We start from the raw sequence: 14,410 nt of genomic DNA, 5'->3' as shown, positions 1-14,410 counted from the left end.
ATATGATAAGATAAGATGTGATGTTTCAGTTTATGCTATGCCAAAGGGATTTTGATTATGAATATTTTTGAACTTTCGCTCTGATATTTTTGATAATATGTTCTGACGCTGCATTTTGAAAACATTATTCTGATTCTGTATTCTAAAAGAAAATATTTTTTTTCTGCATTCTGAACTCTGTAAATGCTCAAGTTTACACACTACTAGTATGTGTCCTCTGCTTACTGAGTTGTTGATAACTCACCCCTTATCTCCATATATTTTTCAGATATTTTTTATGGTTCAACTGGAGAACAAGAGTAGGAAGTTTTAGCAGGTGTGATGATCAGAGTGGAATAAGTGCCCGAGGGTACAAGTGCTTATTTGAGAGTCGTAGTTAGTAAACCGAATTTATGTTTCAGATATTTTGATTTGATGAGTTAAGGATAATTTCGAGTTTTAGAGAGTTTTTAATTTATGTTATTGAGATTTTCTTTATTGTCCCCATGGAGGAACTTAAATATTTGGATTGATTAAATTGACTAATATTTTATTGGATTTTTTGGATTTTATAGTTATACTATTTAAGTTGATTTGAGGTATTTTCCGGACCTCCGGGAATAGGGCGTTACAGTTGGTATCAGAGCCAGGTTTGAATTATGCATACTATAAACCTTGGAGGTTTAGATATCTGTGGGATTAGGAAGAAATTTCAGATTTGAGGTTTAGAATTTTTTTAAAGAATAAAAGATGATTAATGAGAGTTAAGGTTTTAGAATTCTTGTAGGCGCTGGGTGATGACGTTGAGGAAATAATTTTTTCAGAGTTGTGGTGTAGACATTTGTGGGCTATAGGATGTGATTTTTATGGGTATTTAGGATATTTGAAGTCTCAGGTGTTGGACAAGATATTTATGGATTTTGAAGGGTAGGAATTTTTTATAGATATTCTAAGATGTTCATGTGGTTTGAGGTTCGGTTCGGTTTTGTAGACCGCATATAAGGCTTTTCACCAGATGGAAGGTTTAGAATCTGGAGTAATATAGAGTTACTACCGTTGCTTGTACAAATTTTTATATGTATTTATGTTTGTTTTACCATTATCACCATTTGCTTATTTTGCACAGACCCCTTTATTCTGGAATATATATTTTTTTTAATAATCCAAGTTGTCAAGATGCCACCTCGTCGTCGAGAAAGAAGTGTATTGGGTATGAATGCGACAAATGATGAATGTGGATGTACCATAGAGCAGTTTAATCGAATGCATCCTCCCACCTTCGATGGTCGGGGCGATGCAACCATAGCAGAAGACTGGATCCAAGATATTGAGGAGATACTCCGCGTTATAAACTGCACGGACATACAGAAGGTTCTATACTCTGCTTTCAAACTAACGGGAGAAGCAAAAAGATGGTGGATTTCTGAAAGAACCATCAGAGAAGCGGAAGGGATGGAAATAGTCCGTTGGCTGCACTTCAAGCAGATCTTTCTGGAACGCTTTTTTCCAACCTCAGTCCGAGACGACAAAGCTATGGAGTTCGCTAATTTGGTACAGCGAGCTATGTCAGTACACCAGTACGCAGCTAGATTCATCGAGTTATCACGCTTTGCTGCATATTTGATCCCTGATGAGGAGAAGAAGGCTCGTAAGTTTGAGCAAGGACTGAATGAAAAGATTTATGAATGAATTGTGGGCATTCAAATTCGGAACGTTTCAGAGTTGGTGGATAAGGCCACAGTATTTGAGCGGAGCCTTCAAAGAAGCGCAACACTACTGGAACAGAGGAAGAGGACTGTGCCACAGGGGTCTCAATCTTTAGTGGATCAAGGGCCGTGTAAGGGAAATGGAGAGTGCACATAATCAAGGGTCTCAATCGAACAGCCTCTGTAAGTTTTGTAATCGTGCACATACTGGAGAGTGCAGAAGGGAAATGGGCGCATGTTTTCGATGCGGTAAGACCGAACATCTTATCAGGGAATGCCCTTTGCTACTGACAGACAACAAGAAGCCTAACCCACATCCAGGTTCCCAACAAGCAAATCAGGGTAATAATCAACGTAGAATGGGACCGGCTCGAGTGTTCGCACTAACATCTGAAGATGCTGAGAATGACAACAATGAGATCACAGGTACCTCACTCTATTTTCTCCTTGAACTCTTTTTTTTGAATCGAGATTAGTTGTGCTTGTATGGAACTATTCTAATAGGATAGCTTAGAATATTAAAGTTTGTTTGAGAGTTGATTTTGTAAGGATTTGAAATTTGTGAATCGAGGTTATTCAGGACTTAAGCTTGGAACTTTTGATTATATTATATTGTTTTAAGAGTTCTCTGTTAGTTAGTTGTAAATGCGGGGTTTAGTTCTTTTCCGAGGTATGAGATTCAATGTTTTTAGGACTATAAGTTGATAGAGTGAGCAGCGGAAACGTGGTTTGGTGAGTGATATGATAGTTTAAGAGTTTATTTCGTTATTTATTGAGGCTTTATATTAGGTGGAGATTTTAAAATTTATTTTTGGGTATTTAATTGTATTATTGAGGTTTATATTCTAGACTTTAAAAGGCAGTGTATGCGAATGTGTATGGCTAGAGAAATTATGGGAGAATACGATCGACAATATGGGAGGGTTAAAATTTGAAACATTAGGTTCGACAATTGCGGAATATTAATTAGGTTTGACATTATGATTAACGAATGGGTTAGGCATGGAATTATTGTAGCGGATAAATATTTAGGCCTTGTTTGTGGTACTAGCAAATTTTGAGGACGAAATCTTTTTTAAGGGGGAGAGAATGTAACACCCGGACCCAAAATTGGTATAGTTGTATAGTTGGACTATGGATTTTTTTTTATTGATTTATTTGAGCTTGATATTTTTAAGTTGTTATATTACGGACTTGAGTAGTGATTTTTTTATTTTATTTTCTACACACGTTTATTTATTTATTTATTTTTCTTCCCGCATGTTTCATTTTTCTCTTTTGGTCTTTATCTCTTATTTCCCGTAAGTTTTTTTTTTTTGTTCACGTCGTGCATGCTCACACACAACTCATCTTCATCCGCTCACACGTCTCCTCCTATAGGGTTTTCTCATCACATATTTATACACACGTCTCTCATCCCTCGTGCATGTTGAAGCCAAGTTGCCGCTGCCCTCCTTAGATGACCTCGGCCAGCCAATTTTCCCAGAGCTTCTGCCTTCCTTTGTGAATCACTGCCATCTCCCAAACTCCTCCTCGGAACCTTTCCCAGCCATTGGGCATCACAGTCGAACCCAACTCGAGAAGCTTTTGGTTGTTGTTTCTGTGCTTTGTTCCTTAAAACCAACACTCGTGCGACCTCGCCATCAGTAGAAGCAACCTGGGTCGTCCACCGCGCGTAACCAACTACCCAGACCGCCACAACTGTAACCAGCCTTGTAACCACCGTGTATGAAAGCCACCAAGTCACTTGCAGTCTCACAGTGAGCCTCTGTTTTCACAACTAAAAACAGAGCATCACCACTATTTTGGTTGGTCACCACCGTACGTCGGGAAAACAATTGGGCTAGCCACAGAATCTGCCGTTTGTCACCTTTCCGTCAGCCTCGAGCCGCCTCAGTTCTGTCTTGTCCCTCGCGGTGAGCTTTTGTCAAATGCTGCACTGCTTCTCCATTTTCTTTCTTTCTCTCTCTCTCTCTCTTCCAGTGCACCGTCGCAGTACCCACCACCTCTAGCGCACCCGCCCAACCCGTCGCAGCTCCACTTCTCTCGGTAGGTCCTCCGTTACTCTCCAACCGCGCGGCGTTGTCCTGTTGCTTGTGTGTTAGTGTTGTTGTTCCGTAAACATTCCGTAGTTTAGGAAATGTTTTGACTGATAATTACATTGTTACCCTTTGTGGGATGTATAAGATATTGTACTGAGATTATATAGTATTTTTTAAATTATACTATGTGTAACGTATTATTTTTATTGAAAGTGTGAAATTTTATCTTTGAACATTTTAATTATGATTAAAGAAACTCACTTAAGTATTTTTTAATATGTTATGAAGTAAAGATTTATTTAATAGTAAACAATATTTGTGTAGTGTTATTTTTTACATTTTAGATATGTTTTAGTCTATTTAATAATAGTTATGGTTTATTTTAAAGTATTTTGGGATAATTATTTTACTTTGTGTTAAACTTCATAAGTCGTTTTCTTTAATAAATAGGTCTGACTTTTAAATGTTTTTGTCATAGTATTAAACTAGCATTGACGATTTTAGAAAGTGATGAATGGTAATTTTAGGTTTTGAGGAATTAAATAGATTATTTTATAAGCTTAGGATTAAATATTGAAATACGTGATTAATTGAAATTTAAGAGAATTACGTGATTATTTTATAGGTGACGATTAATTATTGTCCAACGTTTTTGAGGAATTTTGAAAAAGCTAAGAAGTTCAGATAAGCAGGGTTCCTATGCTAGACTTTGCATTAAAATAAAATGTGCTGAGGTTATTTTTTTGGCAAATATACATATTTGATTTTGAAAAGAAATTTGAACTACCTCGGTTATTTGTTCTGCATTACTCATGAGATTCTGTTTAAGAAGAAATTATTTTCTGTCATGACTAGTGTAGACATGAGCTTATTTTTGATATTCTGTTTTTGAACTTTGAAAAAGAGAGCGAATATGAAATTTTGTGCATAAATTATGTTGTATAATGATTTTGTTCTATTCTAAAGATTTTCTGTACTCTGATATGATCTGATGTGATTTCTGAAAACCTCTGGCATAACATTTTGTTTCTGTTTCTGTTCCGTTCTGACCTCACCACGGGTGTTAAACTGTGGCCTCTGTTCTGGTTGGTACCAACTTTTCTGTTTCTGGTGCACCCACTTTGGAAACAAAGTGATTTTCTGCGTGGTCTTTCCTATGTGCACATTCGGGGCTCCGAGAATCAATAAGGGGAAGATTCACATTCTATTTCTGCTCGGTTAGCTACCGGGGTTTGCTCAACCCTACCACGGGGGTTAAACATGGTATTTGTTCTGATATGATAAGATAAGATGTGATATTTCAGTTTATGCTATGCCAAATGAATTTTGATTATGAATATTTTCGAACTTTCGCTTTGATATTTTTGATAATATGTTCTGACGCTGCATTTTGAAAACATTATTCTGCATTCTGAACTCTATAAATACCCATGTTTACACACTAGTATGTGTCATCTGCTTACTGAGTTGTTGATAACTCACCCCTTATCTCCATATATTTTTCAAATATTTTTTATGGTTCAACTGGAGAACAAGAGTAGAAAGTTTTAGCAGGTGTGATGATCATAGTGGAATAAGTGCCCGAGAGTACAAGTGCTTATTTGAGAGTTGTAGTTAGTAAACCGAATTTATGTTTCAAATATTTTGATTTGATGAGTTAAGGATAATTTTGAGTTTTAGAGAGTTTTTAATTTATGCTATTGAGATTTTCTTTATTGTCCCCATGGAGGAACTTAAATATTTGGATTGATTAAATTGATTAATATTTTATTAGATTTTTCGGATTTTATAGTTGTACTATTTAAGTTGATTTGAGGTGTAAAAGCCTGTTAGAAATTCATTGGTGGAATTTCTATTGACTTTAGGAATCTCGTAAAAACCCATAGGTTTTAGTCTGTCAACATAGTCAGTGTTATCACTCACTATGGTGCTAGAAATATGAGTTTTATTTATTTGAGGTGGTTAGAAGTGTCAGAATGCATTATGGTCTACGCCATTAGACTCAGTAGATTATTTAGGATTTTATGGCCTAATAGCCTATTTTCATAATTCCGAACGAAACGTCTGTTGAAAATTGTGAAATTATTTTTAGGGGCACTTCGAGGTTGAATTTCGGTAAAATATTTTCACTGTAGGTTAATATGAATATTTAGGAATTTTCAGTGCGAAGTTTAAGATTCACTTTTTCGGGGTGAATAGTAACCTCGGTAAGCACACTGATTGCAGTGTTTCAAAATTACAGTGTGAAATGTCCAAATTAGATTAGAGAAGTTTTATTTGGACACTTGGCAAGATCTTAGCCACACTTAGTGAATAATATTAGACACTTGGCACCATGAGGAGCGTTTGATGGATTTGAAGGAATCAAGCTGTGAAATCATGTCACTTAAGCAAAAGTTTGTTTCATCTGCTCAACCAAATTGTGATAGACCAAAGAGGTTTTCAATCCTAGTAAAATCCTAAATGGTGGGAATCCAATTGAAAGCCTAAAAGCATGGTTGAAATCGGAACCCTTGGTTTCTCCAAAACCCTAAAGTTGGCCTCTAAACCCTTTCTAATATGATTTCTAGCATTGTCTTTAATCACTTGATTAAATCACTTCCACATGCTATTAATCCTTCATATTTGTGTTAGAACATCATTATCCAACCTTGTTAACCTTGAAAAATTGATTGGGCCAAGTGATATTGGATTTGGGCTTGATAGCAACCCAAACCCTCTTTAAACCCCAAAATTTAGGCCCATTCGGTTTAGGCCCATTAAGGCCCACGAAATTGGTCACCATTAGCATTTCTTCATGGCTAAATTTTGTACCCCCACTTGGCTGGCCAGATCTGTACAAGAAGGGCCTAGAAGGTTCTTGAAAGACAAAGCTAAAGGGCCACCTCACTCTTTCACTCTCACACTCCACCATGAGAAAAGATCTTGGTCTGATTTTTATGAGAAGAAAATGCCAATACTCAACCATTCTTTCAGTCCTATCACTTTAAATAGCTTGTGTAAGAAGCTCTCCAGTCCACTTCCCACGAAAAACAACTCTCCTTTACACTTTTCCTTCATAGAACACAAAAGACACTCTCGGACAGTTTTTCGTACCTCTTTTTAACGCCTGTTTTGAAGCTTTTGTATGTGTTTTCTCGCAAAGTTTCCTTCATGAAAGTTCTTTCTTTCGGAGTCTAGTTTACGTGTATACCTTATTTGTTCCATTTGGAGATCATTTGATCGGTCAAAAGTTGTTTATACCCCAGAAAGGTCATTCTGGGCAATAAACTGGAGAGTGTGTTATATTTTGGAGTTTTTGACCAAGCTAATGAATAGATCTTGGTCCGAAATTTTTATGGAGTACAGTTAACATGTGTATATGATTATTGGTTGAGGATTTGTTGCATGATTAAAAGTTTTGGTGAAATATTTTCTTAGGTCTAGAAACTTAGAACCTGGAAGAGGAAAAACAGTTTCTGTTTTGAGAAAGTTTAAATCTTTTATGATTTAATCTTATTCCAATGGCTTTGATATTTTTATTGGAAGATCCTAAGCATCGTATATACATTTTAGAATGTTATTTTGAATATATTTCATGTTAGTTTCGAACATATGAAATTTTATGCAAGGAGATATTCGGTTAGGCCAAAGTGATGATGTTCTTGGCTAAATTTATGTTTTGGGTGATGTTTAACCATGTGATCTTGAGTTTGAAGCTTGGATCTATTTTAGGACACCTTTTTAAACCATGTGATCTTTTGGTTTGAAGATCACTTCTTTATAAGTCATGGATCAAGAGGTTGATCAAAACAAGTTAGAAACAAAATTCTGTTTTGAACTTAGAAGAAAAACCAAAAAGTTCAAGTATGGTTTTAGTGATTTTGATGACTTTTGTTCATGATTCAAAACATGATTATTCTTAGGAATATGTTATGAGTATGGTAGAAGAAAAATTTTGGTTTAATCATGAGTTTTGAAATTTGAAAGAATTACAACAAAATCAAAGGAAATAGCTTTGTAAGTTTCGGCCCTAAAGAGTTTTAATGGTTGTGTTTAGTTTTAAATTTTTTTAAATTGATAATTGAGCTTAGGACAAAATTTACATAAGGTATGTAAATTTTGGTGATTTTTGGAGTTAGGATACAAAATCCTTAAGTTAGGGGTAAAATGGTCATTTTCCCACATGTAGAGGGTAAAATGGTAATTTTACTCGAATTTGATATTTCTCCAAGTTCCTTATTGTTAGTGATTAAGTTCTAATTTTTAGAAATCATTACTTTCAGTTTCTCGTGATCGCGCTTGAGTTTTGTCTCAAAGCACGAAGATCGAGGTAAGTTAGCTTTTAACTTACTATCAACTTAATGTGTATGTGTGATATGTAAGGGAACTAAATTGTATGTATGCATGTTATCATATGTGTCATGCCAAGTCATTACATATTTATCTGTTACACAGAATTTTTTCTGTCATGAATTATTCATCTGTTACACAAGATATTCTGTCACGTATTGCTATACATTGCAAGTACGTCATGTTAAGTTAAGTATGCTATCTGTTACATGTATTTCATGTCACGTAATATTCACTGTCACATGTTACGCCATGTTAAGAAATGTTGTCTGTTACATGGTATGCTATGTTACGAAATGTTGCCTGTTACATGTATGCCATGTTATGAAATGTTGTCTGTTATATTTATGTTTCAAATTATGTCATGCCTGTCATCTTCCGTTCATGTCACGTTACGCTACGTCAAGATTTATGTCTTTTATGTCACGTTTATGTCATGTTCATATTACGTCACATTACAAAATGTCATGTTCATATTATGTCACGTTACAAAATGTCATGTCTGCCAGTTAAGTCATTCATGTCAATCATGACCGTAAGCGCTAGGATGGGGTAATATCCTAGTGGAACTCCTTTGTTCACGCTGGAGTGTCTAAATGGGTGTGAAATTCCCTGGGTTAACGAAGTATAGTCAACAGGTTGCGAATGTGGCCTAATTAGCTGGTCACTGGAGCGCGCCAGACACTAACGCCGATGGTGCCACACATTATGTTACGTGTGTCCACAGTAAGTGTGGCACAAACAAATAAGTCATGGGGCCACAACAACTGTGGAGCATACACTACGTGAGACACAGCAATTGTGACACGTAGAATACGTGGGGCCACAACAACTGTGGAGTACGTATTGAATAAGATTTCAAGTTCAAGTCATGTTTCACGTTATGTTATGTTCAAGTTTACATTCACGCAATCATGGTAATCCCATGAGACAAGAATATGTTTCAAATTCATGTTATGTTATGTTCACGTTCACGTTATGTTCCAAGTTCACATTTATGTTATGTCATGCTCAGGTTCAAGTTATGTTCAAGTTCATGTTCAAATTATACATGTTCACATTCATGTTATGTTTCAAGTTCACGTTCACGTTATGTTTCAAGTCCATGTTATGTTTCAAGTTCACGTTCATGGTATGTTTCAAGTCCATGTTATGTTTCAAGTCACGTTCATGCTAAGCTTCAGTTTCAATTTAAGTTATGCCTGTTATGTTATGTTGTATGTCAAGTTATGCTATGATTACTTATGATTTGATTATGCATTTATGCTTTTACTGCCATGCATGCATCATTAACCTGTGTGGAAGTTTCCTGTTAACTTGCTGAGATTTTTAATCAAATCTCACTGTGGTAGTCCCAACTACCATTCCCCCTGAATGGTAGATCTTATTACAGGATCTGAAGGAGAATCGAGAATCGACCAACTGGAAACGATCGACTAAGCGATTGTGTGACGTAGATGGTAGTACAATAGTTACCTCAGGTTACTACTTGTATTTGTGGAGTTCAATCTCCAGCACTCTTTTGATCACAACCATATGGACTATTATTGTGATCTCAGTTGTTTAGTACGTCATCATGAATGAAGTATGTTTTAAGTATTTGGGATATTTCGGTTTGGTGCATAGTATTGCTAAAGAAAAAAATTATCCACTGTGAATATTGCATAATGCTATATGTATGTTAGGAATATTGCATCTTATATGTCATGAACGGGGGCAGATAACCTTGTGTTGCATGTCTCGACGCTTCAAATGTTCGTCCGATCCCAAACGGAATTTGGGGGCGTCACATGAAGTATTAAGGGTTAACTCTCCGGACCTCCGGGAATGGGGTGTTACACTTTAAGTGTGTCAATGACTCATGTTCTTCCAAGAAAGGTCAATTAGGAATTGTTGCACCTGGCACAAAATCAATGTAGTGCTCTATCTGCCTAATAGGTGGCAATCCACAGATACACCACTAGGAAACACGACCTCATATCCCTGCAACAAAGAGACAACAATACTAGGCAAACATACGTCACGTTCGTTCGGATTAAGACTCGCCTAGCATAAAAACTCACTAGGCAAACATACCTCATATCCCTGATTTTCTTCACACTCTCTTTTCTTTCCACTCTCTTTTTCTTTTTCACTCTCTTTTTACCATTCACACTTTTTTTTCTTTTCACTCTTTTTTTTTCTGTCACTCTTTTTTTTTTCATCGTTTTTTGTACTCTCGACCTCACAATTATTTTTCAACTCATTCTCTCTTTTGCTTGAGGTTTAGTCTCATCCTCATCTTTTCCCCTAGGTGGTTCGGTCTTCCCCTTTGTTACAGCTTGATCATTTTTGTCCCACTTTGGTTTCCAAGAAGTACTAGAAACCGAAGTATACCTTGATGTACCCTTTGTTTTTAGCCGTCTCTCCACCTTCATAGCCATGTGCACCATATCCTCTACCTCCTTAGAATGTTGCAACTCAACTACATTGGCTATCTCCCTATTCAACCCACTCAAAAATCTTGTCATCGTGGCCTCTCGATCCTCCATTACATTAGCCCGAATCATAGCCACTTCCATCTCCTGATGGTAATCCTCTACACTCCTAAACCCCTGTGTAAGACTTTGTAGTTTTTGGTAGAGGTCTCTATCGTAGTGGCTATGTACAAATCTCCGCCTCATGATAGCTTTTAACTCTCTCCATGTTTCTACAGGCCTCTCAAGATTCCTCCTCCTATTGGTCACTAATTGATCCCACCAAATAATCGCATAATCAGTGAACTCAATTCAGCCAACTTATCCTTCTTCTCCTCAGAGTAAATATGACAATCAAACACCAACTCTATTCTTTTCTCCCACTCTAAATAAACTTTAGGGTCAGTTCTACCTTGGAATGAAGGTATTTTCATTTTGATACTCCCAAGGTTCTTATCTACTCTATCTCGACCCCCTGGGTTTGCCCTAACTTCTCTATGTCTACCCAATCCAAATTCAGATGTTAGGCCTTCCTCATCATCACCATACTCTCCATTCTCATACCCATTCTCAATATTAGGCTCACGTCGCCTCCTTTCTTTATCACCTTGCAGATTTCTAATCACTGCTTCTTGATTATCCATACTATCCCTCACTTCATCCAACAACGAGTTCAACCCCTCAAAACTGTTGTTGCATGGCTTGCAACACAAAGGATGGGTTCTCTGCCAGCCCTTTGGGTGAAAAGTCACTCCTATGAGACATCATAATGTGCTGCACAAAAAGAATGTTAGTGGAATACCTCACACCATCCCTTACGTGTTTACACTCGAATAATGGCACTCCACTTGTGTTTCACTCTTAATGGCTTTTTCCCAATAATAGTCTCACACTCTCTTGCCTTTTACCTCAATAGTTTTCTTGCTCAAGTTCTTTAAGAACTAATTGAACTAAATCAAGACAATACAACCTTGTATTATTCCAACCAGTAATATAGATACAAGAAACAATGAAGGAATAAAATAACATGAGGCTCAATGAATTTATACGAGGCAAAGAGTAATTATAAAAGAGGATAAAAACCAAAAAGATGTATTCAGCTCCTTTGATGATAAAGCTCAATCAACAAATGTTTTCCTTTCTCTTTCTTGTAACTATGTAGCAACCTTTGAATATGCTACATTTTCTTATCTTCTTCTTCTTCTTCTTCTTTTCGATTGTTTTTCTTTTTTTTTTTTCTTTTCCTTTCCTTTCTTTTATTTTATTTTCTTTTCTTTTCACCAACTGATTTGATCACAATCAAGAATAAGCAGTAGAGAAAACTCTAACAATAACTCAAAAACCCAACGGCAAGTGATATACGGCAGCCCCTACAACAAGAGATTTCAGCCAACACAAACCCTAGAATAAGGAATTTCGGCAACCCTAACAATAGTGAAGAAATCTGCCAGCCACCTTTATTTTTTTTTTTTTTGTAATCAATCCTAGAACAATGTAACCCTAGAATTAAATTTTAAAAAATAAGAATTAAAAGATAGAATCAGACCTGATTGGAAACCTTGCTCTGAATACCGAATGATATGAACCCGTGGGAATGAAATCCCTTAAATCCACAGTCAATTTGAAAACTCCCCAAGAAAGCCAAAATCAAGTCAATGGATGGAGAACCTAGACCCGATGAGAACTCGTTTCAAGAACCTTAAAATCTAGACCTGTTGAAGAACCCGTCTCAAGAACCCAGATTACAAGGAGGAACGCCACAAAGGTTGTGATTTACCTTTGATAAGTTCAAAAGTTCAATTAAGACCAAGAGGAGATAAACTCAACTCACAATGAATAAATTCATCAAATTTCATAAACTTCATAAACTACCTAATATGAGGCAAAAAAGTGTATTTAAACTAGAACCTAATTAAAACCCTAGCCAAAATAATGCCCCATCTTCCAAAAATACCCCTGAGTGAACAGTGCCGCGGCTACTGTACGGCGCTACAGTACTCGGCTACAGTAACCCTAACCCTAGTTCAATAAAATAATAACTTTCCCAACATGCTCTTGCCTTAAGTGCTTCCCATAATAAACTCAGTTATTCTAAACTAATAAAATAAGTTCTTTAAATGAATTAAATAAGTTGAAACCCTTCAAAGGCCCAAAGCCTTTAAGTCTTGTCGTTGCACTCTTCCATAACTAATCAAATGAATTAAAACTGGATCTTTATCCTTCAAGCCCCATCTTGAATGTTAGGCTCTTGCTAAACTCGTCTTAAGTGGATTGCATCAATCATTGCATTGTCTCCTTGATCTTCTTGGCCCATCTGGAAATTGCAAATGATCTTTAAGACTAGGCACATCTTGGTTCCCATCAAAACATCAACACAATCCAAATTTATAACTATAACAGATTGTCAAAGTCACTGTAGCAGTGAAAAAATCTTACCCACGCCATCAACAAATTAGCAACATCACTACATTTTACAACAACCACAATATCCAACCCCTACTCAAAGCTTCGGAAGAGACTTACCAAGAAAACTCACCAAAGTTTGAACCTCCTCTAATTCAAGCAACCTCCGAAGTATACACCCAATATTGTCACAGAAATCTCTAATGAAAAGCTAGTGGTCTGCGCAAAGAAAGATTAATGTCTGAGTGTATGCATGGCAAGCCATGACAATGTGTGTGTGCGCGATTGACAAACCAAAGGAAAAAAAAATAAAAGAGGATCTATGGAATGTGTAACAGCAAGGTATAGGATTAAGAGAAACAAAATTCAGTAAATGGGCGGAAGTTATCGAAACGAAAATGAAGAACCCAGAGGAAGAATTCCAATGAAGGCACCAAGGTTTTCAAGACCCACGAAAACGCTGCACAAATCGAATCCCCAAGGAAGAAAAATTCACAAAGTCATCTAAGAGGCACAGAGAAAACAACGGAAGGGAGGACAAATGACTCACTACCGTGTAACCAAGTCAGCGGCGAGATGCTTGAAGACCCACGGAGACAATAGCGCCAACCAAGGTTAGACCAGAAATCTGTGTAGAGAAAAATCTGGGTGTTTCAAATGAGATGCGGGAAGGAATTTTTGTGAGGGAAACCGCATAAAACCATAACAACGTGGGGATGAGGCACCCGAGATGGAGAAATTTTCGGAAAGTAGAGCAGCTGGGAAGGAAAAGAGAAGAAGAAAAGAAAGGAGAAGAAACCGACGGAAAGAAAAGAAATTTCAAATGAGAAGGAGCTACTTACCAAAACGACGACGTCCGAGTCCCTCAACAAGTGATTGTGGGCTGGCTTCGTGCATCTGACTGACTTCAAAAGGGTTGGGCCTAGAGCCCGGGTATTACATTCCTCCCCCTTATTAAAATTCCATCATCGGAATTTGTCACAAGCTATTAGGATCGTCGTCGAACAACTGTGGGTACTTGACTTGCATTTACTCTTCTAATTCCCAAGAGGCTTCACTAATAGCATGATTATTCCATACCACTTTAACCAATGGAATAGTTCGATTCTGTAACACTTGTTATTTTCTCTCTACGATCCGCACCGGCTCTTCTGTATAAGTCAGATTTTCCTGAAATTGAAGAGGCTCGTAATCAATAACGTGGGTGGGGTCGGGTACATACTTCCTCAGCATAGATACATGAAATACATTGTGTACACCTGAGAGTGCGGGTGGTAGGGCTACTCTGTAAGCCACTGGTCCAATTCGATCAAGAATCTCAAATGGCCCTACGTATCTAGGGCTCAACTTGCCCTTCTTTCCAAACCTCATAACCCCTCTCAACCTTATTCCCAACCTCAAACTTTAATTGGCAACGACGGTTATCTGCATAACTTTTCTATCGACTCTAAGCTGCTCTCATTTTAGCTCGAATGGTCTCAATCTTCTCTGT

The 14,410-nt window shown here is 37.0% G+C and overlaps 1 protein-coding gene across 1 annotated transcript; it reads left to right on the top strand.

Annotated features, from left to right (window-relative positions):
• The first annotated feature begins 1,155 nt into the window (after positions 1-1,155).
• Positions 1,156-1,668, top strand: LOC109000827. Its single transcript, XM_018977844.2, has one exon. It carries the CDS (start codon positions 1,156-1,158, stop codon positions 1,666-1,668), a length of 513 nt encoding a protein of 170 aa, XP_018833389.2.
• Positions 1,669-14,410: the final 12,742 nt, after the last annotated feature.

This window comes from Juglans regia, chromosome 3, assembly GCF_001411555.2.
Source record: "Juglans regia cultivar Chandler chromosome 3, Walnut 2.0, whole genome shotgun sequence".
Lineage (NCBI taxonomy): Eukaryota > Viridiplantae > Streptophyta > Magnoliopsida > Fagales > Juglandaceae > Juglans > Juglans regia.
Note: the sequence above shows the minus strand (reverse complement) of the source record. Positions and strands in the feature narration are given on the sequence as shown.

Coding starts and splice junctions, on each gene's coding strand:
- LOC109000827 (XM_018977844.2), top strand. CDS start 1,156: ATGCCACCTCGTCGTCGAGAAAGAAGTGTATTGGGTATGAATGCGACA.